This window comes from Rhodnius prolixus, unplaced genomic scaffold (assembly GCF_049639745.1).
Source record: "Rhodnius prolixus isolate KJV_2025 unplaced genomic scaffold, Rpr scaffold_1, whole genome shotgun sequence".
NCBI lineage: Eukaryota > Metazoa > Arthropoda > Insecta > Hemiptera > Reduviidae > Rhodnius > Rhodnius prolixus.
Window position 1 is genome coordinate 37239908 of NW_027411581.1, and position 26082 is coordinate 37265989.

Consider the following 26082-nt stretch of genomic DNA (forward strand, 5'->3'; position numbering starts at 1 on the left):
GTAGGTTATAACCTGAACAATTCTGGTTCTGTAGTTTGATGGTTTGAGATTGGTGAATTTTACAGTGTAATAGCCATATAAAATTATGCTTACAACTCAGATTTATGCAAGATAATCCTCCAAACATCGTCTCATCGTTTTGTAAGTTTGAATGAATTATTTAACTTATTTCATCATTTACATATTTACATAATGAACTCTCTTTGTCATCAGTAATCATATTATTCACTTTATTGACGAATTTGTTACTGCTTTAATATTTATATATGAAAAACATTTCGGCATTTGCTGTGTTTACGAACAAAATTTTCTTTGTTTACTGCACTACAGCAGCTGTTTCAGTATGTCAGAAGGCCTCTTCTTTAATGTGATATTTCTTATTATGTTCAATGAAGAATGTATTTGAAGATCTAAAGAATGGCCAATGCGAGATATGCAGCTATGAATGAAGTAATTGGAGAACCAGAGCATGATGCTAATTCTGCTCTTACCGAATTAGATAAAGGTAAAGTTGATAGTTTTCAATCCAATTCGAAAATCTTGACAATGTCGTTATGTTTTATTTGTCTAGTATAAAAGTTACTCTGTAAATTTTTTTGTCTTTTGCAGGCTTACGATCTGGGAGAGTAGGCGAACAGTGTGAAGCAATTGTGAAGTTCCCAAGATTGTTTGAAAAATATCCTTTTCCCATTCTTATTAACTCATCTTTCTTGAAATTAGCTGATGTATTTCGAGTTGGGTACTGTCCTTTATTTGTTTTTGTTTCTGATTTACTTCACAGGAATTTGTATGTTATTAACAAGGGGAATTAGTAAAAACTAACAATTAGATTTTAAACCTTACAAACCTTATAAAGGTACTTTAATTATTTGATAGTGTTCGTTATTTCAGAAAGTTTCAAACTGAGATATTAAAAGCACAAAACATGTCTATTGATTTTATTGTGGTCTCTTTTTACAAGGAATTAATTACCTGTTTGATGATGTGATCGTAATGAGAATTCATTTTGAGTTTCAGCAATAATATATTTATTTCCCAGATAATGAGTTGAAATATTTTCCAAACCATTTCTAAAAGCTTCATAAATTTCCAGTTTATGTTGGAGAAAATATAATGTTTCCCAAAAAGTCACTTTTTCAGAGATCTTGTATATGCAGAACAACTCTTGTTTTGAATCCCCAACACTCGCACAACAAACGTAGGATCGGCGAAGGCAGTTGTTTGACAGCTACTTCCTAGGTTTAGCTCACCCGGGGCTCTTTATCACGCACACATATAGTTCTTTGTTCGCAAATACCTTGCATTGCAATATTACTTATTTCAAACTCTTATAAGCTAAGAACAAACACTGATACCTAAGATAGCCATGATAAATCTTTTAAATCGAAGGGATTTTATTTCCATCCACTGCATGTACAAATAGATCTAATATAATGCTGAAATTTGTTCAAGTCAGTTTCTACAAAAAATGTGAACGAAGAGTTTAATTCATGTATTACATTTACTAAGTTAGCCCATACAATAATTATTGCTTGGTAATTGATAAATGAAACTTTACATTAACTCTTCCTCTTTTGACTCGGCTGGGCTTCCAAAATATATACTACTATTAAAATATTTTTAATACGCAAATTTAATATTCAATTTTAGGAATAACTTCTTAAGACTGTGGGTATTAAGGGTATGCCAGCAAAGTGAAAAACATCTAGATAAGATTTTAAACGTCGAAGAATTTGTTAGAAGAATATTTAGCGTCTCACATTCCAATGATCCTGTAAGTTTTTTTTGGTTATTTATATTTTCAATGCATTTAGAGTACATTTATCTGCAGATTTTTTGAGAAAATTTACAGGTTAATTTGGTTAATAATATAAGTGATACTTCATGATACAAAAAAAGATTAAATTATTGTAAAACAAAAAATTCTATCGCAAAATTTAATAAATAATTATCTTCTTAAAAAAAAAAATTGCAAAATGGATATGTGAATGGCATTTTTAAATTTCAGGTGGCCAGAGCACTAACTCTCCAAACTTTAGGAAGTTTAGCGGGAGTTATACCAGAACGCCAACAAGTACATCATAGTATTAGAAGAAGTCTTGACTCTCATGACAGTGTTGAAGTTGAGGCTGCGATTTACGCAGCAATGCAATTTGCTGCGCAATCCAAGTAATTTGCCTTTTAAAATGTTTTGTTTTTACTTTTTAGTTGGTTATTCCTTGTATTATTTCTTTAGTAGTATTCGGGAAGAATTGCGAAAAGAGTAAAATAACTTTCTTTGAGTCCTTAATTCTCAATCGAGGCCGACTTTTGACTAATTTTTCATTCCTGTTAATAAAGTTGTGCAGATTTCTTCTTATTTAGTTAGTAATAATTTCTTAGATATTGTTCATTTTGGATTTAGATCAATTTATTGTTCTTAGAATACTACAGTTAGACAAAAAAGGCTCTATGCGCAGGGAGCTAACGTACTGTTATGTGAAGTTTCTAAATTTTTGAAACAATGCAATTCGATGGATCTACATTATTATCTTTCTAATCAAATTCGTTTAGCGATTCCTTCAGATACATTTTCACCATTACTTCCCGGGTACCCAACAGTAATCTGGGGTGCCTAAGATTCCTTTTTTTTTTATCTCGATAAAAAAATAAGAGAATTGAAAAAAAAGAAGCACTTTCTCGCCAAATTTTTACTTTCTCTTCCCTTTTTAATTATTGGAATTAATGTTTTTTTTTGTTTTGTTTTTTAAGGTCTTTTGCTTTGGGCATGTGTGACAAGATTTCAGATATGATCCGTGGTATAGCTACGCCAGCGCACATGAAGTTACTTTTGATACCTATTTTACAGCACATGCATCATGATACTTCAACTGCTGCAATGGTAAGCCTAAGCAGTCTTCTTGATCTAGCGAGAAGTTGTCCGTTTTCTTATCTTTTATAATATTAATTAAAATTATAATTTGTGTTTCTTAACACGTTCCATTTGATATTTTGACTAAAGGTTGATATATTATCATACAATCTTTCATTACATCATCAATCGATAAGTAGTCCTATTGTTTAGATCAGCTATCACATCGTGTACCACTTGCGGTATGTAAATAACTTGAAGATGTAAATAATTACTCGTCTTCAGAACCTGCGACAAACTCTAGAAGACGCCACGAAATTAAAAAGAAAGAGGGCAAAGCGAGATCAGCAAGACAACGTTGCATTTCTTGCTACAAACAAAATGGAAAAAAATTCGGTACTGTAGTAGCAAGAGAAAAACTATAAGAGTAACGACGTTTTGCAGCGATTGCCCTAAAAAGCCGACTTTATGCCTCCTTTGCTGAAACAAAAATTCATTATTATGTAATTATGAATTATTGTATATAAAACAATTAAATAAACTTATGTGTTTTGTTCTATACTCCATTTTGTATAATGCCCCATTTTTTTGGCAGAAATATATTTAACGCAACTACAGTTGTCATAAAATATATGTTTTCTGCTCACAAAATAAATATGACTGTGTGTACCACCGGTGGCACGGAACGTGTTAAACTTTATGAGAAATTGATGTATTACCTCCATCAACGGAAATATTATTCTCAATCAGAGAGAATTATGTATATAATATTAATGGTATATTAATTTTTACCTTCACTATTGTAGGTTAGAAAAGTTTGTACAGATTTACTTCCTAAGTATCCTGCGAAAGACTTTGTTGTTACTACACTCAATACACTGACGAAATTGGCAGCGGCAACCTTAGTTGATATTCCCAATCAGGTAATGTTTTTATCAGACAATTGTTGTAGAAATATCTATTTCATTAAAAAAATAGACTTATTGCCAAGGAAAAATTTGTTTATTGTTGAGCAATTAAGGCTAATAAATAAATACAGTGTAATCATTATAAAAAATAAAATATGTATTTTTATGCCTTAAAAATTATTTCACAACAACTATTAGATTGTGTTTGTTTGAACTGTTCGATTGAACTGATTGTTTAAGGTTGAATTGCTGTTACACTATTTAGTTAAAGATAAACGTTGGTCGGTGAAGAAAGCATCATTGATGGGTTTACATCAGCTTGCGAAAGTTGGCCCTCACCTATGGCCAATTAAGTGTGTGCACGAAACAATCAGAGTGGCTAGGTCGTCAAGAAATCAAGGAGTCATTAGTTTGGCCTTGGACGTTTTCATTGTTCTTACAAATTCTCCTATAATTTGTAAAGAATATGTTGAACCAGGTTAATTTTTTTTTTTTTTTTTTTTATGTTATACTTAAAATTTTGAATTGATATTATTAATTTTTATTTTTTTCAGATTCTGAATTAATGCAACTCTGCCAAGAAACTTGTTATTCTAGCAATTCAATGGTATCCGCGAAATCTGTAAAAATAATTACCCATATGGTTAATTTTTGGTATGTACAAAAACAATATTTCTTTTAATAATTATAATTGTTTTCCCATTTTCACATCCATACATATGTAATATTTGATACCAGTCATGAAATCTGGAATTTGAATATTCTATAAGTCAAAGCCGGATATCAAAGATCTAGCTTATTTAAAAAAATCTTTTTTCATAGTATTAATTATATTTTTAATTAATGAAAAATTGTCTACCAAATGAAAGAACTATGAGATAATCTTCTGGCGCTGAGAAATTTCGTGCTCAAAAAATTAATATATCTTTTAGTTTAGCGTGTCCTTTGATAAGTGAAAGTATTTTTGTCTGTATTAACATTCCCATCTTCTTGAAACCTTCCAATTACTAGTGTAAAAAGAACAGTAAGGTGCAAAGCCTGTAAAAAATGGAAGGTGTACGGCGCAGTTATTGCTCGGAAATCTCGTTTCTGCTGCAGAAAACTCTGTATCACTGGTACTCGTAATCGCATTAAATTCGAGCACAGTCCAATCCGTGAAATGTCTTTTACCTTTATTTCATTGTTTCATACATTATGCAGAGAGTAGGTAGAGAGTAAACAATTACGTGATACAAAAACTGCTCGGTACAGCCGATGCAGGGTTAGAATTGTCTACGGAAGAAGATCACGAGGGCAATGTCGTTTTAGGTGTCACGGTGAATTATCAAGATGGATTATAGACAGAAAAGTTCGAGCTGTTGAATTGGGATGGTAGCAGAAGGTTCTGCATTGTGCAAATTGAGAAATCATGAGTGAATAGATTCGGTGGCAAAGGGGATATTTAGATCTTTGTGAGATTAGAGTCGTAATAGGGAGCAATAATACAGTGGAGGACTTTGTTGAAAGGATTGGAGGGTTTAGTTGGGCCCTAAAGCTCTGATCCGTTTGTCCAGATGGATTTAACTAAGGTTTTATTGTTGGCACTTAGTGTAGATTTAGGTCCAATCATGAGTCTTACTTTTGATTAGTTGTTGTGTCTTAACTTTCGTTTGTGGGTTCCATTTATCTACAAATAGAAACCCAGGTAAAGTACTACGTTCGAGTTAGGGTGAGGATTGTTAAGTAAAAACACCTTTGGGCTCGTTTAACTCCGAGCGTGAAAGTTAAGTGGACACTTTTGTTTTCATTAATTTTTATGCACCAATGGTTTCACTAGTTTTCAATTAGAATGAGGTTCTCTTGAAGAGATTTGGAGGTTTCGGATGGTTCTGAGTGGGTAGAGAGAATAACGGTGTCGACAGCATAGATAGTGGTTAAGGAGTTTAGGTGTGTAGAAATATCAGCAGTATATTCGGTGTAAAGGATGACACCAAGGATGCTGCCTTTTGGAATTCTGGAGATAGGTTTAACTGGGAATATTCGAAGGATATTCGTACTTTAAATAGGAGACTTAGTTGCCAGTTATCTTATCAAAGACCTGTAAGATCTCCAGAAAAACCCCCGAACAGTTTTTTATTCTCTAAAACTGAGAAGATAATATCGACGAATCTGAAGCATTGAAATTAGTGGAAATACTAATTGTGTTGGTGTGGAATACTAATTGGTGTTTGGGAATAATATTATTGGAGTCAGGGATGGGCAGAATTCTTTTGAGAAGCAATTTTTTAAAGATTTTTGAAAGAATGTAAGTTAGGTTATAGGTTTGTGGGACACGGTCATTGGGAGACTTGTTGGGTTTAGGAATCATGGTTATGATGTAAAATTTCCATTTGATGGGGAAATGTATAGCCCAAAGAATTGAACTGAATGATAATGTAACGTACATTCTGAAGTAGGTGACGAAGTATGTTGCCGTTTACGAGGTCTAGCCTGGACTTTTTTGAAAGAGGAATGTTGGATAAGATATTTGACTCATATTTTCCCCCAATGCTGGTTGCTGATGAACCCTTAGATTTGAACCCTGACTTATCGCCCCAATGAGAATATGATCCTAGGTTAGATAATGTGTAACAGCGAACTTTTGTAATTTGTCTATAAACATATTTAAGAAAAATATATCATACCAAGAAAATAAAAGTTTTATTTAGGTTTAAAGAAAGGTTTTCATAGTTTGCTTGCCATTTTATGAAATTACGCGGTTTTTTTTTCATAACTTCCTAAATTCAGAAACATCAACATAGGATAAGAAAAATAAATTTTTCTGATAGTAAAGTAACAAAATTATTTCGCCCACCAAAGCAAGAATAACAATTGGAAATTCCTGTTACTATGTGCATTGCAGTTTTGAAGAAGGACTTCCTATATCTGATGTTGAAGAACATATATGTACGGTTGAATCATTACTTTTACTTCTCGTTAGTTGTAAAAGCGGAGAAGTTGGTGATTATGTGCTAAAAATATGTTTGCAATGTGCAATAACCTTATGCAAAGTGCATAAACCTTTATCAAATAGATTTGTTGATCTAATTGCAACTCAGTTAGCAAACGCTTCAGGTAAGTAATATTTTTTTCTTGTCTTTCAATTAATTCATCATAGAATTGATTCTGATTGATATTTATACTTTTTCTTGAATTTGGTAATACTACGCTATTTTTAATAAGTATATTTGTGAAAATGTTTCAGATAATTGTAGTTTAATTCTTTGCGAAGCGCTTGGAGGTATTGGTGGTTTGGAACCACACTGTTTAGACCCTTATATTCCTGAAATAATTGATAAATTAAACAAAATTGCCACATCATCATCATCGTACGATAAGAAAACTAAAGTAAATTTTGCTTTCAAATTATCTTTGTTTTATTCTCCTTAGAAAATGTAAGGTAGCCACTTTTCAGACATGTATACTTCACAAACGGCTACATCTGAACAAACACCTCGCATTTAAGAATACTCCTAAATCTTTTAGGGCTTCCAAGATTTGGCCTTACCTATATTCGTTATGCAAATGAATAACGAATAATAATTTAATAAGTCATTCTACATGCTTCTATTAGTTTAATTTAATTTTAAATAGTTCTATTAATTTAAACGTTAATTTCGCTTGTCCCTGCAATTTTTACTTAACATTTTAGTTGCTTGTCAACTCAGAGAAACTACCTTTTATCGTTTTTACTTCAGAGATAATAGCAGCTTTTAATCTTGATTTATAAAAAAAGAGATCTATTTTTATTTACTTTCAAATATTTATTTTATGTTTAGGTGATGTTATGTACACTTATTTTCCAAACAGTACAACCATCGGATTGGGATGATAATTTTCAGTTAGCCGTTGATTCAGTTATCAATAACTCAGATTTATGGGGAAATTACAAAATTGCAAGATCTGCGGCTAGGTAAGTAATGGTTTATTAAGGCACATCGTTTTCGTGATATTTGAGGATATTGTTGCCCAGAGCTTTTTTCAATGTACTGACGGTCTCTGGACTGTGTTGCGGTCAACACTGTCCGCTACCGGAAAGAAGCTCTAAGAGTGGGACTGGAGCCCGGCCCAGGATTGCCGCGTGGGAATCAAGTATGCTCAGAACTTAGCTTACCCCTTCTTTTGGTTAGTATTATTTTTCTAGTCCCAGGTGGTAAACACTAAAAAAAAATTTCAGTGACCAAAAGACGAGGAGATATGCAATTATTCGTACTACAGTGGTTGATAACCCACTGATAACTAATTATACATCTTTCATAGATTAGTACCTTATGTTAAATTTACGGCAGTACTTATTCCAGAAGGTACTTATTTCAGAAGGGCTTTGTGTTCTAACAGATCAAACTAGTGAATGGAGGCAGATAGCTAACTTAACCATAAATTTGTTTTGTATTAATTAATAATATTTAAGACCAAGACCGTGAATCGAAACTGTACATAATGCATCTTAGGTTTGAGGTCCGCGCACTAATTGCTCGACATTCATGGCGCCTTGAACAACTTCACAATATTTTTATATTTACTTTAATACAATGGTCGGCAGACAATCTAATCTAATGTTTTGATAAAATTATAAGTTAAAGGTCTTTTGACCATTTTTTTAAACTGTGTATAATGATGTTCTTGTAGACAAAGCTACAAAAGTGCTACGTGAAAGGTGTCTAGGAATAAAATGGCCCTTCAAAAAAAAAAAAAAAAAGGATCATTGTAAGTCTATTTAAAACTCATAATTATCAAATTTTCAGGTACGGACATTACAAAGTTTGTTCGTATATTATGGCAGAGTTGAAAGGTAAAGTTTCATCCGAACATTTACATTTTTGGCTTGTTGCCCTTGAACAGATTGGCAAAGCTGAAGCATCTCTCACTAGTGACCAGTCTCTTATAGATCGCATTGGAGCGGCAATCACATATTACAACACAGCCATTTCATCGTTAAAGGTATATATACAAATTTGTCCATAAATACTTGTTTTAACTTGGTTGTGATTTAGAAATCCATTTTATCTTTTTTAGGCTGGCAGTAACCCTGGAAGCAGTCTATCTTTTCAATGTGAATATTCATCCCTACGATGTGAACTGTTACAGTGTTTTTCACAACTTATTGCTAGTTGTAACAGTCTTTGTTCTTCTCCTCCTCCAGCCATAGCAACCACTATTATGAGTTCCACGAGGGATGACTTACAGAGATGTGGTCACATTACCGGCCAGGTTATTTGTGATTTTTACTACTACTCTATTTTAAGAAAACTGTGTCTCGTGATTTTAAATACTTGGTTTAGAAGTACTGATATAGCTAAGTTAGGATAAATCAAATGTCGCTCTGATTAGTAACTTTGAGTCAATTAAATTAAGTCAATAAATGTATTTAATTACCTAATTAAACGTATTGTACAAATAAAGTAAAGAGCAGAATACGCTCAAAAGAGGAATAAATTTAATACCTACCTTTGCAAATAGTGTATATTAATTTTAATTTCCACGTTTTCAGTTAAGAAAATGTGCCAAAGAGTTTAGAGCCTGTGGAGAGCTATATTGGAAATTGTATCAGTCTGCTTTTGACGCAGATCCAGTGTCTTTGACGAATATTCAAATGTATCCTTAATGATTTTAATACAAATTAATATGGTATATCTATTAATTAATTATGAATATGTGTATATAATTAAGCAAATTCTAATATATTTTGAATTACTAAAGCACAAAATAATTATCAAAAACTTGGCGGAGATCGCTTAGGATACGCTTAAATTATTATGTATAGTCACCAGCATTGTATCCAGGTGGCTGCTCTTACAGACAAACCCTCTTTCTGCTGTTCTAGGAGCCCTCCTCCAAAAATTGACGATAAGCTAATTTTTTCAAAAGTAACTTGACATTGTCTCATCAGTTGGATTAACGAAGTCACTATTTGGAATGTTTAAATCCATATTTAAAAGAATTAAGTTATTGACACCCAGAGCTTTTTTCAGTACACTGCCAGCCTCTGATGTTTAAGTGCCTTAAATTTTAAAAAACGTTTTTTATTTCAGTGCATTAATTAAAATTTCAATGATTGAAAATTTTTAATTAATTGATTTTTAAGATCTCGCTTCAAATGATTCACTAACCACACTAAATTCAATATCTGATCAATTAAACCTTCCTATTAATACCGTAGACTTCAGCATATGTGTATGCTTATGGCACACAGTATTGAGTCGGTTGCTCTTTTAAATTATCAAGGAGATGAACCTGCCCTAGGTTTCTCGTAAGTGTTCTGTGGAATAGTATAGTCATTATTCCCTGAAAACTGTTTGAATGTTAATGAATGTTTCTTTTTCATAGCTTACAAGATCATAGTTTAGAAACCCAAGAAATGCTGCAGTCGTGTAAAACAGCAGTAGAAATTATGAAGAAAATGGATCTTCGTAAGTGGACATTAAGAGCGATTACTCATCAACATGTACAGTGTCTCTTGGAACAGGTAGAAGTACTTGTAACTGGTCCTTTTTGCCTTCCTCGATATTTTTTCCAAATCTTACAGTCGACTAGTGTCAAAGTAAGTTAAAATTTTTAATACTTCTAAAGGTATTAAATAAGCTAATTTTAATGAGCTAAATTTGATTTGCAGACAGTTGAAAGTCACGTTAGAGTTTCAAACCAAATTTTAACTTTTAAGGAAGATTTTTTGACTAAATAAAGTTAATTATAAATATTTAACCAAAAAGTAGATACATCTTTGAGTATTTTTTCATCCAATAAAAACATACATTTCGACATATAGCATCTTTTTAACCAAATTGCTTTTTTCTATGATTTTTGCTAGCAAAAACGAAATGAAATTAACACAAATTTTTCCAATCAACCTGTTCTAAATAAGTTGACATATTTCTTCTTTTAAGTTGGCTGTATCTCCTCAACCTCGAGTGAATGGTGAATGGATAACGGTTATATCTGGCGCACAACTTGCTGTAAAGGTAGAGGGGGTTATACAGCATGGTTCAAGACCTGGACTCTTCAGATCAGTTGAAAAAGTTACAGTATCACTTGTCACACAACCAACTCCACGAGCAAATACAAATGAAAAGGTATTAAGTTTAAAATTGCTCTAAAATAAATTAGAATATAATTTCAAGATATAATAATGTCTACATTTTTTTCAGGTTGCATCAGATGTTTCTTTGAGCCTAACACAAACTGTAATTCCTGTTAGAGATTTTTTTTCTGCTCAGTTTCTTGTTTCATTAGGTTCTGGTAGTGCTCAAGCTACAGCTGTAGTAGAAGCAGCTGTTATTGACCAAACCGGTGCAACCTGGCAAACCGGACCTAAGATTACATTAACTCTAAAACAACATGACGACCCAACAAGGAGTCACTAATGTTTGTTTTTTAAGAGGTCGTCCTACCCATTCGGTATCAAAACTTTAGATGTTGGTGTAAAGTTTATTCTCAGAAGTGTAGAGAAAGAATGTGATAAAAGATAGACCCAAAATATGTATAATTTGTGAAAAATATTCTTTTTTATCGTAAACAGGTCAGGCGATTTTTATGGTTTATTGTTGTAATACGGTTTCCATGTAATATAGTTGATAAATATTCCTTAAACATAAATAAAATGTATTTTTCTTAAAACGTCTATACATGGAGAGAATTGTGGACACTAAAGTAACCTCTCCGAAGCCAAAAAGGCCTAAAATTGAATTTATCAAAAATTAATTGTAATCGTGATTAAAATGAAAAAAATTTAATTGCTCAAAAACAGTTGATTAAATATACTTTTAATTTATTGGATTTTAATCAATTAAAATTTTTAATATTTAAAAAATGTCAGTGTATTAATTTAATATCTTTTTCCTAGATAATAACTGCATGTTATTTTATTTTAGAGTTTCAAGTATGTATAAATAAACCAAATGTTTATTGAAATTATTAAAAATGATGTGAAACATCGCGGCACCTTTGAATTTAATATGCACTACTCCGTTTCGCTAAATGTTTCAACTCAATCAGTGGAGTTAAGTCAGTAAATATGAATGAATGGATAGAAGAATTGGAACAATACAAAAAACTGTCAAAGAAAAATAAAGTTTTAAAGTATATTTTTCTGGTGGAACTTAGCTAACTGCAAAACAGGTGTCGTTAAGGAATAGGATTGCTAAATTATATTTAACTCTAGATTTCTAATAATAACACATTAAATAAAATCCAAGGTCTAGAACGGAAATCAAATCATTATCTGAATGTATCTAAGATTTACGGTCCTCACTTCTAATGTGACGTTTAAATCTGTTTTCAAAAACCATAATGGAAAAGTAAGACAATAAAATAATAAAACAGCAAAAACTTTTGTTTCATGAAATTTACAAAAACAAAAGTAATAATTATGTATATAGTAATATCAAGATTAGTTCACTTAGCCAGTTGGTTGTAAGAAGGGTAAGGTATTCAGACGTGCTTGATCTGCCATGCAACAGTAACTCTGCAATAAGACTCACTAAGGTACAGGTAGGTGACAATGAGCTCAAATTTTCCAAGAGCTCTTGGCATAGGGGAATTAGGACCAAGACCCAATCTATTCTAGTAGCATCAAGGCAAGAGTAGCGCATTCCTTCACGTAGTTGCAGTATAAAAAACTTTTCTTTTTTTTTCGCAAGAGGTGCGAATTTAAGTTGGACGGTTGCATGAAGATAGTGACTCTTAGAAGACTCATCTTAGCCCTCTTCTGAAATATGATCTTATCAGTAATATATTATTTATTATAAGCGCATCAGGTGTTTTTCCAACCAGAAATTAACTTGAGGAGCTTTGCTGTCACCTTATGGAAGCCTAAACCGTAAAAAAAAATTCGCTCATAAAGATTAGCTTGCCCCTTCCTAAAAGAGAAAGTATTATTTAATTACGGTGACTATCTACTTTCCAAATTATTTTGTAATTGTTCTCATCTTTCCTCTCCCACTGAATCATTTGCAATTTAAGATGATGTAAGGAAAACTTAAGCCTCCAACTCTTTATACCATCTGAGCGGGGCAAACTTTTTTCCCCTACTGTTAACATTCTTTGTACCTGTTAATCGATAAATTACAGCAGGGTCTCCTGTGCTTCCTAGCAGGGTTAAGCAATCAAGATCGAGTTAACAGATAAAAACTGGAATAGCTTTTATTCACATATCAAATTTATAACAGAAAGATAAAACTAAAATATCAATGTGTGGTAATGTACAATCTTCTAGCTAAATTAAATACCCCAACCAAAACAAAAATTACTTACAGTAATAACTAATATTGCAAAGAAAAACAAAATATATGTCCTCTACTTATGCTTTCTACAATACTAAAAGTTCGTGAGTACATTACTTTTCATTTAATTAATTTTCTGCTGTTTGCGGTGGAAGATTAACTAACACGATCGATTAAAATTTTTCTACATTTTGAAACCCTGGCAACAATACAATCCATCACCCCAATCACCACTAGCCATTCAGCAAGTCCATTTCTTCTTCCTTTGTGCACTGCACCTTTTCTTTTAGCCACCGCACTCTGTTTTCTTTCAAAGCTGGTTGTTCTTCCAAATCGAGAAAGTTATACGAACTTTGGAAATTACATTAAGTGCAGACCTCTCTAGGTCTATATTGTAGGCTCTATATTTAAGCTCTAATGATTGGCATCTGGTGCCAGATTTGGAAAGTAACAGAAGTCATGGTTGTGCTAGCTTCAACTGAACATAGCAGAAGTTCACTTTATCCAATTTAACTCCGAATATAGTTCTCACTGAGTACATATACATCTAACTCTCACTTAATTGGTGTGGTGTATATGTATAATGATAGAATTGAAGCTCAAACACTTGGTTAGTTTAATATAAAAATTAGAGATTCAATCTTTATCACAATCAGATGCTTAACCAAGTAAGTTTTTTGTCAAAAAATAAAAAAGAAAATGTTACTTCTCATCAGATGTATCTAAATCATAAATTCCTTTATATCCACCACTTTTTTTAATCAATAAAATATTCTTAATAACCATTTTATGGGAAACTGATTTACACATATCATATACAGTCAATGCAGCTATACTAACCCCAGTGAGAGCTTCTATTTCTACACCCGTTTTACCTTTACACCGAACCGTGCAAGTAATAAAAATAGAGTGTTTTTCATTATCTAATTTTAAATTTATGTCTACATGATTCAGGATTATATTATGACATAATGGAATTAGTTCTGAAGCTTTTTTTGCACCCATAATTCCAGCTAATTGAGCTACAGTTAAAACATCTCCTTTCTTCATTAAATTATTCTCAATAAGTTTAAAAATTTCAGGACCAACAAGAATTTCTCCACTTGCAGTGGCACTTCGATCAGTTTCAATCTTATATCCAACGTCTACCATAGATGCTTTTCCTTCTCTATCAATATGAGTTAAACCTGAGGAACACATGCAACGTATTGTTTGATTCATTTCTAAGAATTTCCAATGAAGTGTGTTTAATGAAGTGATTGATCCTGGCTTTTTTGGCATGTACAAAGTATTGAAAATGCTGTTGGTAAAGGATCGGCCACTAACTCTCTCAGTAAATGTTCTATCACCTGAAAAGAAATTTATTTTTAATTCATTACAATTTACTGATAATTAATAATTAAATAATTCATGTAGACAAATGCCTAACAAACAAAATAATGATGAAGGAGATGACTGTTACGCTGCCGATCGCAATTCGCTCGAAAGAATTGTGGGTTCCTAACAACCCCAAAACAAAAATAAATCTGATGTGGGGGTTCACTTTAAACACCTACTTTGTGCTGCATTAGCGAACCGAAGGACAATAACATAAAATTCTCTGAATTTTTCTAAAGAATTTACGTTTATACTTAATGTCGTAGTTACCTTGCTGGTAACGCTCCTTACATATTTAACAATACTATGGTTCTATGATGTAAATAATTAATTTTGTAAATCATATTTTTGGAGCATAGACTAATAGCCTAGGCATAATATTTTTTATTTTTCCTTAAAACCGCAATTCTTTTGGTTGGTAGGTCGGATTTGAAGCTATCAGATTACAAACGAATTTTCTTAATGGAACTTTTAGGCGGTAATTTAAGCAAATTAATCCTAAAATCTCCATCATCTAAAATGGTTCTAGCTCAGCAGTGGGTTTCGCTTCAGGGAAGTTGAGTAGCTTAACTACGCACATACACAAACAAGCAAACCCAAACAGTCATACAAATACCTCATCTCTGCCATTCCAGGGAGCGTAAGCATCTACACCATCTCACCGTAGACATAAGTCAATTTTCACTATATTCTTTACTTAATTTCAACTGTATTTACTCGCATATTTTTCACCATGTCATAACTCGCACAATTTTTGTGAGCTATCTTTCTACCATTTTTATACCGTCCCTTCATCTTCACATGTTTCTTCCAGCGCTAACACTTCAATTAACATAAAAAAAAACATGCACAATTATACATTTATTTAATTTCCACAACCACTACCGTAATTAATAACAGTAATAAGGCTAATGCAATGTATATGTAAGTATCCCTGTGAACCCATCTAATCAAAAAAACTTCCAAATTGAAAATCCGCGATTCAAGAGCACATATACAAAACCAAATACTGGATCCTCATTAGATAACAAATGGACATGATAATCTTTCTTCCCACACTCTTAGGTGCTCAACTTGAAAACTGAAATGTTTAGTTGTCTAAATAGCTGATTACCTATTTCTTTTAATGATTAAATAATTTATCAACATCGACATAATGCGACAAGCTGTTAATTCAAAGCTCCGAGACGTATATATTTAAGTACACTTTCTTTTTAAACTTAATTAAAAGTCAAAGAAAATTGTTTGAAAATTATTTTGCAGAATTTTAAGGGTATTTAAAAGTAGTTCAATACAGATACAAAATAACTAGGGAAATATAAGTCTTTTTTCTTGTTATTTACCAAAGAATAATGAGAAACAGCTTACGTAAGTTAAAAAAGGAAGTGCTCAGAAAGAATATTAAAAACCTTAACAATGTTATAAACCATAAGTAAAAACATTTAACTTCTTTACGCACTTGTGTGTCATCCACCAATCAGTATCATTGGACGGTTAGGCATTTGCGCCAAATTCAGCATGCCTGTAATAAAGAGATAACTTTATGGAACGGTCGTTAGTGTAGATTCAAAGATATAATTAGTGCCATCGGAAAGAATGACATAACTCTGGGTTTTCTGATGAGAGAGGTAGCCTACTTATTTTCATTTCAAAATTAGTAACGTGCCAGACTGGTAAGATAGAGCCCTTTCTAGAGGGTCGTGTCTAGGATGCCCTGAGATTTTTTCATTTCAAAATGGTCTGCAGGCGCATTACCTTATGATCAAAAAATGTTGCCATTAACGGGAAAACATGACCGGTCTCCTCGAAGGATCCCGTGTTACAAGTTAGATTAGTGGTTGTGCCTTACAGTGCCAAAAAAAGAAGGAATTATCCTTCAATAAGTGAATAAAATGGGTAAAACATAAATTACCATAGTTTTCACGAACAGAAAATGTTTAGAGATTAAATAAAATTAGATGACACGTTCATGTTTAACCAATATTCAACTTTAGTGTAGCCAGTCTTTTAAACAGAAATGAATTATATGTTATTAATCTATAATATTAAAGGATATTTATCACATTTAATGTGAGTCTTCACCAACTTTTAATTGACCAAGCAAGATTATGATACAGTTATAAAAAAAAACAGTTGCTAGGGACATGAAATTGTGGGGGAGCCTAAAAAACTAATTAGTTAGACTCGTGAAGATGACATGGATGGATACAAGTTGTCAGGTATAGATTAGAAACATTCTATGAGAGAAATTCTCAGAAAATGGTGGACGATATAGGGAGAACCATTGTCACCCATCTTATTTAACTTAGTCTCCGAAATGGCGGCAAATGCTGTCTTGAATATAAATAGTAGTAAAACGGAATATAAGAAGATCTTGAGAACTCAAGGAAGTAGGGAAAATACAAGGCTGATTGACGGGCACAATTTCCAACGCTGCAAGAGTTTCTTGTACCTACGAGCTTTAGTGACGGAGGTGAATGATGTGAAAGCCGAAATTAAAGCAAGAATAATGATTGGCAGCAGACGCCTGTTTGCAATGAATAAAGTCTTGAGCTTCAGATAACTTTAGCGGGTAGCGAAAAATCATACGTTTATAAAACTATTTTAGACCCATCATCACGTGTGGTAGTGAGAGCTGGTGTTAACAAAAAAAGCGAGATGCTTCTTGCTGTTTAGAAAGGTATGTTCTGAGGAAGGTTTTTAGCCCGGTCAATGAAAATGGAAGATGGAGGATCTGCAGTATCAGATAAAAATCCGAGTTATTCGGTGAACCAATCCTAGAGACCAACGTTAAAAAAAAAGAAGATTGCGATGGCTTGGCCACCTGCAAAGAATGCCAGGTACCAAGCTGCCTAAAAGAATGATGCTAGATAAGCCAGAGGAAAAAAGATGAAGAGGAAGTTCGAGGTGAAGATGGTTGGAAAATGTTAAGGCCAATCTCAGGAAGAGCAGGTTAAGAGAATGAAGAAGAAAAGCTGAGAACAGACAGGAATAACAATTCATTCTGGAGGAGACCCAGGCTAAACTAGGGCTGTTGCGTAATTTAGTACAATAATATTAGTAAGGTAGTATAATAATAATAATAATAATAATATAAATAATAAGGGAAGGGATTAGCTATGAGGTTAGCATACTGGACTCCCACGCGGAGGTCCCGGGTTCGAATCCAGCAGCTGACCCTTAGATTTTCTCTTCCTAGGAGCTTCTTACAGCTCACTGTCCGGTGATGGACAGTGTTGTCTGTAACGAGAGAACACTGTCCGGAGGCCGGCAGTGCACTGGAAAAAGCTCCGGGCGCTAATGACCTCAGCTGTTGATGCGCCAAAAAAAAAAAAAAATTAAAAAAAAAAAATAAATAAATAAATAATATCAATAATAATAGTAATAGATAATTATAGTAGTGTTTACCAGCATGTTGTTTCTTCTTTCTCTGTACAGCAGCACCAATCATGCATAACAAATCATCTTCACTGCATCCACTTCGCAACGCATCTCTGTACAGGAGAATTATGTTAATAAAAAAAGTAGCTAATTATAAGCCAATTGGATTATCTTCATCTATTACTTATTTCTTATTTTTGGATGGTTTTTATTGTTAATTGGAGCTTATCTAAAATGAGAAGGCTACAGTATTCAAAAAAATTAGTAAAACATTACGACCTTAGGCAAGCATTATATTTTTAATCAATTACACTATGAGCAAACCGTCAGTTTAATTTTTCGCTTAATACCGATTCTCCAAAGATCGATTATCCCGGGAAGACGCCCCAGACAATTTTAGTCAATTGCAAAGAGTTATTCTTATGGAGCCTATCTTTGCGGCGTTTCTGAGCCTACTATCATATTATACGTATGTATAGTATGCGAGTATGGATTTCACTAACAACTAATAAGATGAAAAAACATTTATTACTACATTTACTAGACTAATAAAAATAAATAAAAACTCAGTGAAACATAAAAAATTGAAAAATATTTATGAAATTAACTTTACTTTATTCTAAGGCAAATCGTAAATTACGCAAAAAAAAGGACATTCTCAACTGGTGTATACGAGTATTTTAACTTCTCCCTTGTAAAACAAAATTTCAAGGAAATCTGTTCAAATTAAAACGTTTGAAATAATTCTAATGCAAGCAAAATACTTTATTCACTTGAAGAGTCTACAGAAACTTTAAGAATCAGCTCTGCGATATTTTAAATAACATCAAATGAAAAACTAAGAGAACAGTGAAAAATCTTAGAAAGGTTTCAAAATTCTCTCTGTGCATAAAAAATAAAATCATTGGCTAATCGTACATAAAGACGTTTCGAAACCAACATTATTGATCAGATACCTTTTGTAACCAATCAAATAGGATAAATGAAATTCTGAAGAAGAGAAAAGTTTCCTGTTTGCAAATGAAAAATCAATTACGACAAAAGTAGTTAATGAAAAGAGGTTGAATACGGGAATCTAAGATTTTCTACGTGAGAGGTCCCAGTTAGTTACAAAGTGGTACTTGGGAGTACCTCCTAATTACTTTTAAATAATTAATTTCTAAAAATTTTATTTTTCTTCTTTCCCAACAACATTGAAGTATTTTAAACCAAGGTTTGCAAATAATAATGTGAATGAGCGGTACCGGCTACATTTACCATGACGCATAATAGTGAATGTAAACTCATAATATGTATAAAGGAATTACATATTCCTTATAATTTAAATTAACACTATAATTAATAACAACTGTAATGGGCCAAACGATTTTATGGTTTTTAACTTTATTTTCGATCAGGCAATAATGTACTTTACTACTTATTAAATCAGTACTTAAATACATGCCTCTTTTTCCTAAACAAGAACGTATTTTTGAGGGAGAAGCTGCCACATGATTTTGAAATAAATTTTTTGGTTCATATCTAAGCTTTTCCAACGCACGGTAATCATTACATTTAAGTCTGGTCAGTTCTCATTATCTGCGGAAATTGTGGAAAATATTATTTTATGAAAGCTTTTTATTTTATTTTATTTTTTAACCTCTTTCTTAGAGTACATTCTAATTATCTGAGAACAACAGTGGAAGGTGCCTTGTAGTTGTAGAGAAGATTCTTAAAGTTTAATTTGACCTTATCAGCAACTGATAAACAACTACAAATTAAAAGCCATACTCTGTGAAACATCAAATGCTGCTTTTTTGCTTGAGAAGCTTTAACATTATTTGAGTTTCTAAAAAAGATCCTTCTCTAAACTGGCTATTACAATGTTAATTTTAACTTATGGACTGAAATGTGGAAGTATTATGCATCCTTCTTCTCCCAAAACTTACATAACGCACACAAGAGGCTGTGGAAGTTGATATTGCAAATATTTTGCTTTAACGACCCCACAGCAATCTAGGTTATCACCAAGAGACAAGACTTCTTCGATTCAACTCTCTTTCATTGGGCTCTCTATGAAAATATTATACCACGGAAAGATCTATTTTTTGAGATTTTAACTATTGACAGTTGTACTTTTTTACATTACAGAAAAAAAAACTTTTTCTTACAAGAGAAAATAGGGACCACAATCCACATGTCTAAAATCCCTTATGACTCTACAGTCTATGAATTCAACTTTGGAGATCTGCAACATTCAATAATAGACCAGATCTCGGCAAGGATATCTCAATGTATAGTTGGATTTCGTTTTGCTGGAAAAAAAATAATTTAAGATCTCAATCTCCTCATGTTATTTCTCATTTCCTTCTAAACCCATTCAAGTACAGCGCTTCTCCTCCCTCTAATAACTGACGCGTTTAGGACTTCTACAATTATTACCACTTTCTATCTTGTTCATTTCCTTCAGCAGATCTTTTAGACTAATCATAGTCTCTATTTAATCAGACGATTCTTCATTATAAGGAATACCCTGTAAAACATCAACTTTTCTTTCGTACATTACCATTTCGAACTTTTATATACTCCACTGTACACAAATATTTAATCGTTCCTCATTTCCGGCCTGCCAGTTCCTGACTTTCCCTCTCAGTTAGTACAAGGTCTAAACTTTCTCCATTTTCAGTTCTCCATTACCTCGATATTTCTATTAAATAAACTTTTAATGTTCCCAATTTCGATTTTAAGGTGTAGTCCTTCAGATCTATCCTATTTTTCTTTTTCTTGGCTTCTTTTTGTTTCTATTTTTACGTGGTTGGATGTGGCATTTGAGGCCTGTCTGTTCCTTATCCCCAAGAAGAGCACTATCTTAAAAGTGACATGACGGTGTTAACCCACCAATTTTTTTTTCTCTTATTTTTTCAACATCTACAATAGAAAAGTAATTGCCTATTTCTTCAGTCAGGGTTTATTAATGTCCAACTACCAATTAGATGTCGTGAAAGGTTCGGAAGCACATATTTACTGTTGGCCTATTGGAAACTGATTGGACAATTGAGAATTGTTCCGCCACTAATTTACTTTTTAGAAATTATCGCGTTAACAATTAAAGGTCCTTGACAAACCGCCTTTTGCGCTTGAACTCCCAAGATTCTGAGCAACACCATTAAGGGATTCTTCCAAGCGTTTCTATCATTTTTAAAATTTTATTAGTACTGATATTACTTTTTAAAAACAAAGTTTTATGAAAGCATTGTATTTGCATGAATATTATTTCAATCTTCTATGCTATTAAATTTCATCTTCCACCTACTAATCAATAAAACTGATGTATTTGATACGAATTGTTCGAATTGAAACAAATAACATCCAAACAAGTATTAACACAATTCTTATGCAAAACGAGCAATGAATTTCATATAAATTTGCAGTGTGCTAAAGACAGGACTGCTCTCCTTAGAATGAATGAGAAGCGTTTAGATATGAAGAAAACAAAAAGTCATTACATGGCAAATCAGAGCACCATTAGAACATTTACATAAGATAGTAAATAGTAGCGATATATTTTAGAACACAATCCAAAATGTCGATAATTATCAAGAGTACTGTCGTTAACGTTGAAAATAAATGTTGAAGTTAACTAAATTAATTTTATTCTTACCTAAGTGAAATCTCAGTGTTTCCAAAAAGGCAAACTTTTAAACTTCCATCTGCCATTAATCGTAACCTGTTACAACTGCCACAGAAATGCTCACTCATGGATGTAATAAAACCAATTTGCCCCTTGAAACTTGGTACCTTATACGCCTACCACAGTTGGGCAAATGATTAAACTTTTTTTTACAATGAACTTATATTTAGCATGATAATAGAACAGCATACCTTAGATGTATCATTTGGCGAATTTGGTAGCGTTACCAAATCTGGATATTTACATTTTATTATTTCTTTCATTTCTTTAAACGATACCATCTTTCCAGTTTCCCACTTATTTCCAGTAAATGGCATATATTCGATAAATCTAATATCAATCTTTCTATCTTTAGTGAAATTAACAAAATCCACAATTTCATCATCATTAACACCGCGCATGGTTACAACATTAACCTAAAGTAAATGAAAAACTTATTCTTTATTTGTTAAATTTACTTTTAAACAATATCTAGGCAATCATAATATACCTTAACTGGATCATAACCCAGTTGAATAGCTAAATCTATTCCAGCAATAACTCTGTGCCAACCTCTTCTCCTGGTGATCTTTTCAAATTTTTCTGGTTTTAATGTGTCTAAACTGATGTTGATAACATCTAATCCAGCTTTTTGCATACTTACTAGCTGCCTTAACAAAGTAAGTCCATTAGTTGTGATTCCAAGTGTCTCAAGACCGGGTATGCTTTTTAAAGTCTCTAAACATGATTTAAATTTTAAATAGATTTGAAATAAAAAATAGCGAATAAATAATCCTGAATTCGCCCACCAATTATTTTGATGATATCTTTATGAACGGTTGGTTCTCCACCTGTCAATCTTATCTTATTGACTCCTTGCTTAACGAATAGTTCGGCGAGTTTAATTATTTCATCTGCTGTAAGTAATTCTGTTTTTTTAGTTAAATTAACTCCTTCTTCAGGCATGCAATACTGACCTGTAACAAAAGTTTATAAAATTATTAATTTCATTTGTTGTAGCACGTATGTTTGTATTCCTGATCAGTTTCGGATTTTCATCCAACCTAAGAGATTGATTCATCGGTTTGGTCAGAAAATTTTAATTCCACCTTTAATCTTTCTTGATACATTATACAGATTGCCTGGTGTCTGCCTTTGAACGGAAACGTTATGAGACTTCTAACTCGCTTCATAATGGCTTCGACTTCGCACTTCGTATTAGCAGCATTAGAACTGGTTCAAATTGGATGTTATTTCCTTACTAAACTCTAAGTGTTAAGCTAGGTCTACCTGAGCTTCTTCGATTTGGCTAACTTGAATTCAATTTGCTGATAATACCGTCGACGAAAGCATTCAGAGCAAATTCCTCCAATAAATCACAGTCACGCTAGAGAATGTCGGTGTGGCTCAGCGGGTCATACAGGCACTAAATTATTGAAGCGTTTTACCTTCTAACAGTGTCCTAAACACTGTCCTGTACTTATCTCTGCCCATTCTCTCTCGATATCCGCTCTACATGCAAATTCTCTTGGTTATTTTCTGGGTCTCTGGAAAATGTACAGCCCTTCTTCCCAAAGTGATTGGTGATATCGCTTTTTCCATTTCGGTTAAACCATTTGGAAAGTGACAGCACCATCTGCCTCAAATAATTTACCCACGAAAATAAATTGTCCGTCATAGGCTAGTATCTTGACTTGTAATATGGCTCCGGGTGCCATTCTTAGCATTCATTTCCCGATGTCAGAGCCATTATTATCTCCGGCAAGCCAGCCTCTACACCTTCTAAGCTATAACTTTAGTATCAGAAGCGACTACAAAAACAGACGGCTGAAGATGCCGTCCATGGGAGTTCGGGTGGATATTTATTTCCCAGATTAGTTTCGATTCGCTGCAAGCCTTTGGGTTGCTATTACTTGTGGCATTGCCTTTAAAAAAGTATGAAAAAACTCTGCAATGGGAACAAGAGTAAGGGGATAACCAGTGCTGAAGGAAGTACTTGCAAATTTTTTGAAGATGTACTATCTCTTTCTCTATAATTGGTAACAAATAAATAAGTATTCAAGTGTTCTGGTCTGTTCTCTTAAGTTAAGTTAAAAGAAAATTGTAATATACTAAAAATCACGGTTTAATTTTTTGGGCACTACCTACCCTTTTGGAAATGGAATGTCTGGAATTCAAAATGCAAGTAGGCTTTCATTTACCGATCGACAGAAAAGTTAGTATGAGAGCTAATCAGCCAAAAGCATTCCAACATTTACCGACTCCAAACACTACAGTCACAAATTATACGCCGAATAACAAATGCTTCATTCTACAGAGGCATTTTCTCCGATCTAAAAATAGTTTACTTCAAGAAGTAAACTTTACCAGATACAAGAAGCTTCCCTCTCGGCTTCTCGCACATCCCAATCATCTAAGTGACGAGCTTTCATCTTTGACTCTTCCTGACAATCCCAACCGTCGATTGATATAGCGTTGTACTCGCGATTTATTTCAAGGTGACTCATTGGGGAGCGATCGATACTCCTCTCCTGTCATATGTCCAATCGTCTGTTGCAGAGGCAATTTCTCCTGCACTAATAAATTTCAATAAAGCTATTTAAAAAAGACGCTAGAAGTCCAAGAGGGAGAGAAAATTTAATGTCGTTGATTTTATCCGTCAAAGAACGCAGATTTATTGTATCACACTATATTTAATGTGATTAAAATATTTATTAAGCAAATAATTGCATAACATTTGTGAATTTTGGAAAATGCACTATGATTAAAAAGTCTTGGAAAAAAATTGTCCAGTACTTAATAAAGTATTTTATTTAATTACAGAAGTGCTCCTACAATTTTCTCTTCCAACTGAGATTATTAGAATGCAGATTCACGAATTTTCTAACCTTTAAAATGTAAGATTTTGAACTGGGATCATTATCAGATAAGCTAGAGCTTGAACTGGTGCAACATTCAAACGTAAATCGAACTCTTCAATTCCTCATAACTCCTCAAAATAAAGCTTTCAATAATAAAATTGTTCCAAATAAAAATTATGGATTGAAGATATGTTTATGTATAAGTAGCAGTACAGTTATGTAGAAAGTTACATTCAGAAATATTTTATTGTAAAAATCAACTATTTTATTCATATTATGTTCTATTAATTCTGAAAATGGGTCCTAATATGTGAAATATTTTTCATATGACATACATTGTTCTAATTGGTAATCTCGAGGAATACTGCTCATTTGAACTAGATTAATAATTGAAAACAGTAGTATTATCTTTGAAGTAATCAATCGGAGCTCGCCTGTTCCCCAGACCTGTTTCGGACTTATATCCATCATGAGAGGTATTAATTAGTTAATTATTAATCAGTTAGACGAAGAGATTTCTAATATAATAATAAAGTAATATAATAAACAAAGTAGTGTGATGGGGAAACATGTAAAGTCGAAATTGGTCAGGGATACATTATATGAGTGCTAAGACAGATAAAATCAAAGATATTATACAGCACTGCGAACCTTAATCGTATTTTCAATTGTAGGATATTTGTTTTATAGCAAGTACAAAAAAAGGAACACTAAATAAAATGTACTAGTAAGTGCACAATCGTACCTTTGTTTCCCTCTTTGTGTCATGTGGAGGTAATTCAAAGAATGAGGGCATTTTCAAATGGCAAATACTCTGTTCAAGTGCTGACACAAGAATATAAGCAAAATTTATAAGAGTCAGAGTCCAATTAAGAGATTCAATCAGAATAGTCAATTTCACTATCTTTGAAACTGATTCATTCAGAAGATGATCTTGAATCTTCAAAATGTTATTTCTGAAACGGCTTAAAGAAATTCTCAAAGGTCATTCCGTTTCGTGTGTGTTCAAGAATACTTTTATCACAACGAACAGTTTCGTTGTTTTCTAGTAAAGATATAGTTTATCAAAATCCAAGGGAACATTACGATGCCTTTCATATAGGAACAAAAATTAGTTCACTCAAATCCTAGAAAACATGATAAAAGGAGCGTTAATTTTGAAGAAATAATTGGTTTTAAATTTAAAGCAATCTTTTCTTCTTCGCTGTTAGTAACTTATTTCCAAAAAACGAAAATTTTAGTATACATACATCTTAAATTGCACCTTTCTGTAAGTGAAATGCGCAAATAATTGTGTTTCCGGCCGTATGTATCAGTCAAATAAGGTACCTCGTTCTGTTCCAACTTTTGATTAATTAATTTACTACTTTTCACCTGAACAAAATATAAAATAATGAAAACGTAACTTTGTTTTCAAAAACAATTGAATATATGCACACATTCACATTAGGTAAATCTAAACCTTTCACTCACGTTATAACTTGCTGAGCTTGTTTGCAACAGGTGAAGTTTGCTCATGAAATTAGATGAATTTCTCAGCATCTTTAGCTTACAACTCATAATTAAAACAGTACTTAACTAGAATCGTCGATACCTTACGAAGTAACAACTAACAGGTTATTGTCTTGTTTTTATTGTCTATTATCGGTAATCACAATCTAAGGTTTTGTTGTTGGAAAGTATCCTTGCCCTTGCTGTAACCTCCCTGCTCACTCTTCTACCATCCACCCCCCTACTGGCAATCTACACTGCCGCGCTGCTCTGCGTATTGGGTTGTGCTATTGGAGTTTTGTAATGGTAACAGTAGATTTGCCTTATC

At 32.8% G+C, this 26082-nt stretch overlaps 2 protein-coding genes across 8 annotated transcripts; one reads left to right on the forward strand and one right to left on the reverse strand.

The window, feature by feature from the left end:
* defl (Integrator complex subunit 7) lies at positions 1-11584 on the forward strand. Of its 3 annotated transcripts, none has more exons than XM_074138742.1 (19): positions 1-141; positions 331-505; positions 610-739; positions 1651-1774; positions 2009-2169; positions 2752-2881; positions 3658-3774; positions 4000-4237; positions 4314-4413; positions 6641-6852; positions 6983-7125; positions 7557-7690; positions 8523-8718; positions 8794-8988; positions 9269-9372; positions 9938-10027; positions 10105-10318; positions 10662-10847; positions 10923-11584. In XM_074138742.1, the coding sequence occupies exons 2-19, from the start codon at positions 418-420 to the stop codon at positions 11136-11138; spliced, it is 2778 nt and encodes a 925-aa protein (XP_073994843.1). In that variant the 5' UTR covers positions 1-141; positions 331-417; the 3' UTR covers positions 11139-11584. The 3 variants fall into 3 exon arrangements, with proteins under 3 accessions (XP_073994843.1, XP_073994852.1, XP_073994861.1); XM_074138751.1 differs by having other exon boundaries at positions 5-141; positions 396-505; XM_074138760.1 differs by having other exon boundaries at positions 9-141; positions 334-505.
* A 1305-nt stretch (positions 11585-12889) lies between these two features.
* Positions 12890-26032, reverse strand: Mocs1 (Molybdenum cofactor synthesis 1). 5 transcript variants are annotated; one of them, XM_074138779.1, is made up of 9 exons: positions 25737-25955; positions 25514-25637; positions 25009-25390; positions 22212-22379; positions 21914-22140; positions 21615-21839; positions 21394-21539; positions 17781-17866; positions 12890-14344 (listed from the first exon to the last, which is right to left on the reverse strand). In XM_074138779.1, exons 4-9 carry the CDS (start codon positions 22366-22368, stop codon positions 13698-13700), a joined length of 1488 nt encoding a protein of 495 aa, XP_073994880.1. In that variant the 5' UTR covers positions 22369-22379; positions 25009-25390; positions 25514-25637; positions 25737-25955; the 3' UTR covers positions 12890-13697. The 5 variants fall into 5 exon arrangements, with proteins under 5 accessions (XP_073994880.1, XP_073994873.1, XP_073994888.1 ...); XM_074138787.1 differs by lacking the exon at positions 25009-25390 and adding an exon at positions 15832-15894 and having other exon boundaries at positions 13218-14344; positions 25737-26032; XM_074138796.1 differs by lacking the exons at positions 12890-14344; positions 25009-25390 and adding exons at positions 15066-15194; positions 15832-15894 and having other exon boundaries at positions 25737-26032.
* Between the last annotated feature and the right edge of the window lie 50 nt (positions 26033-26082).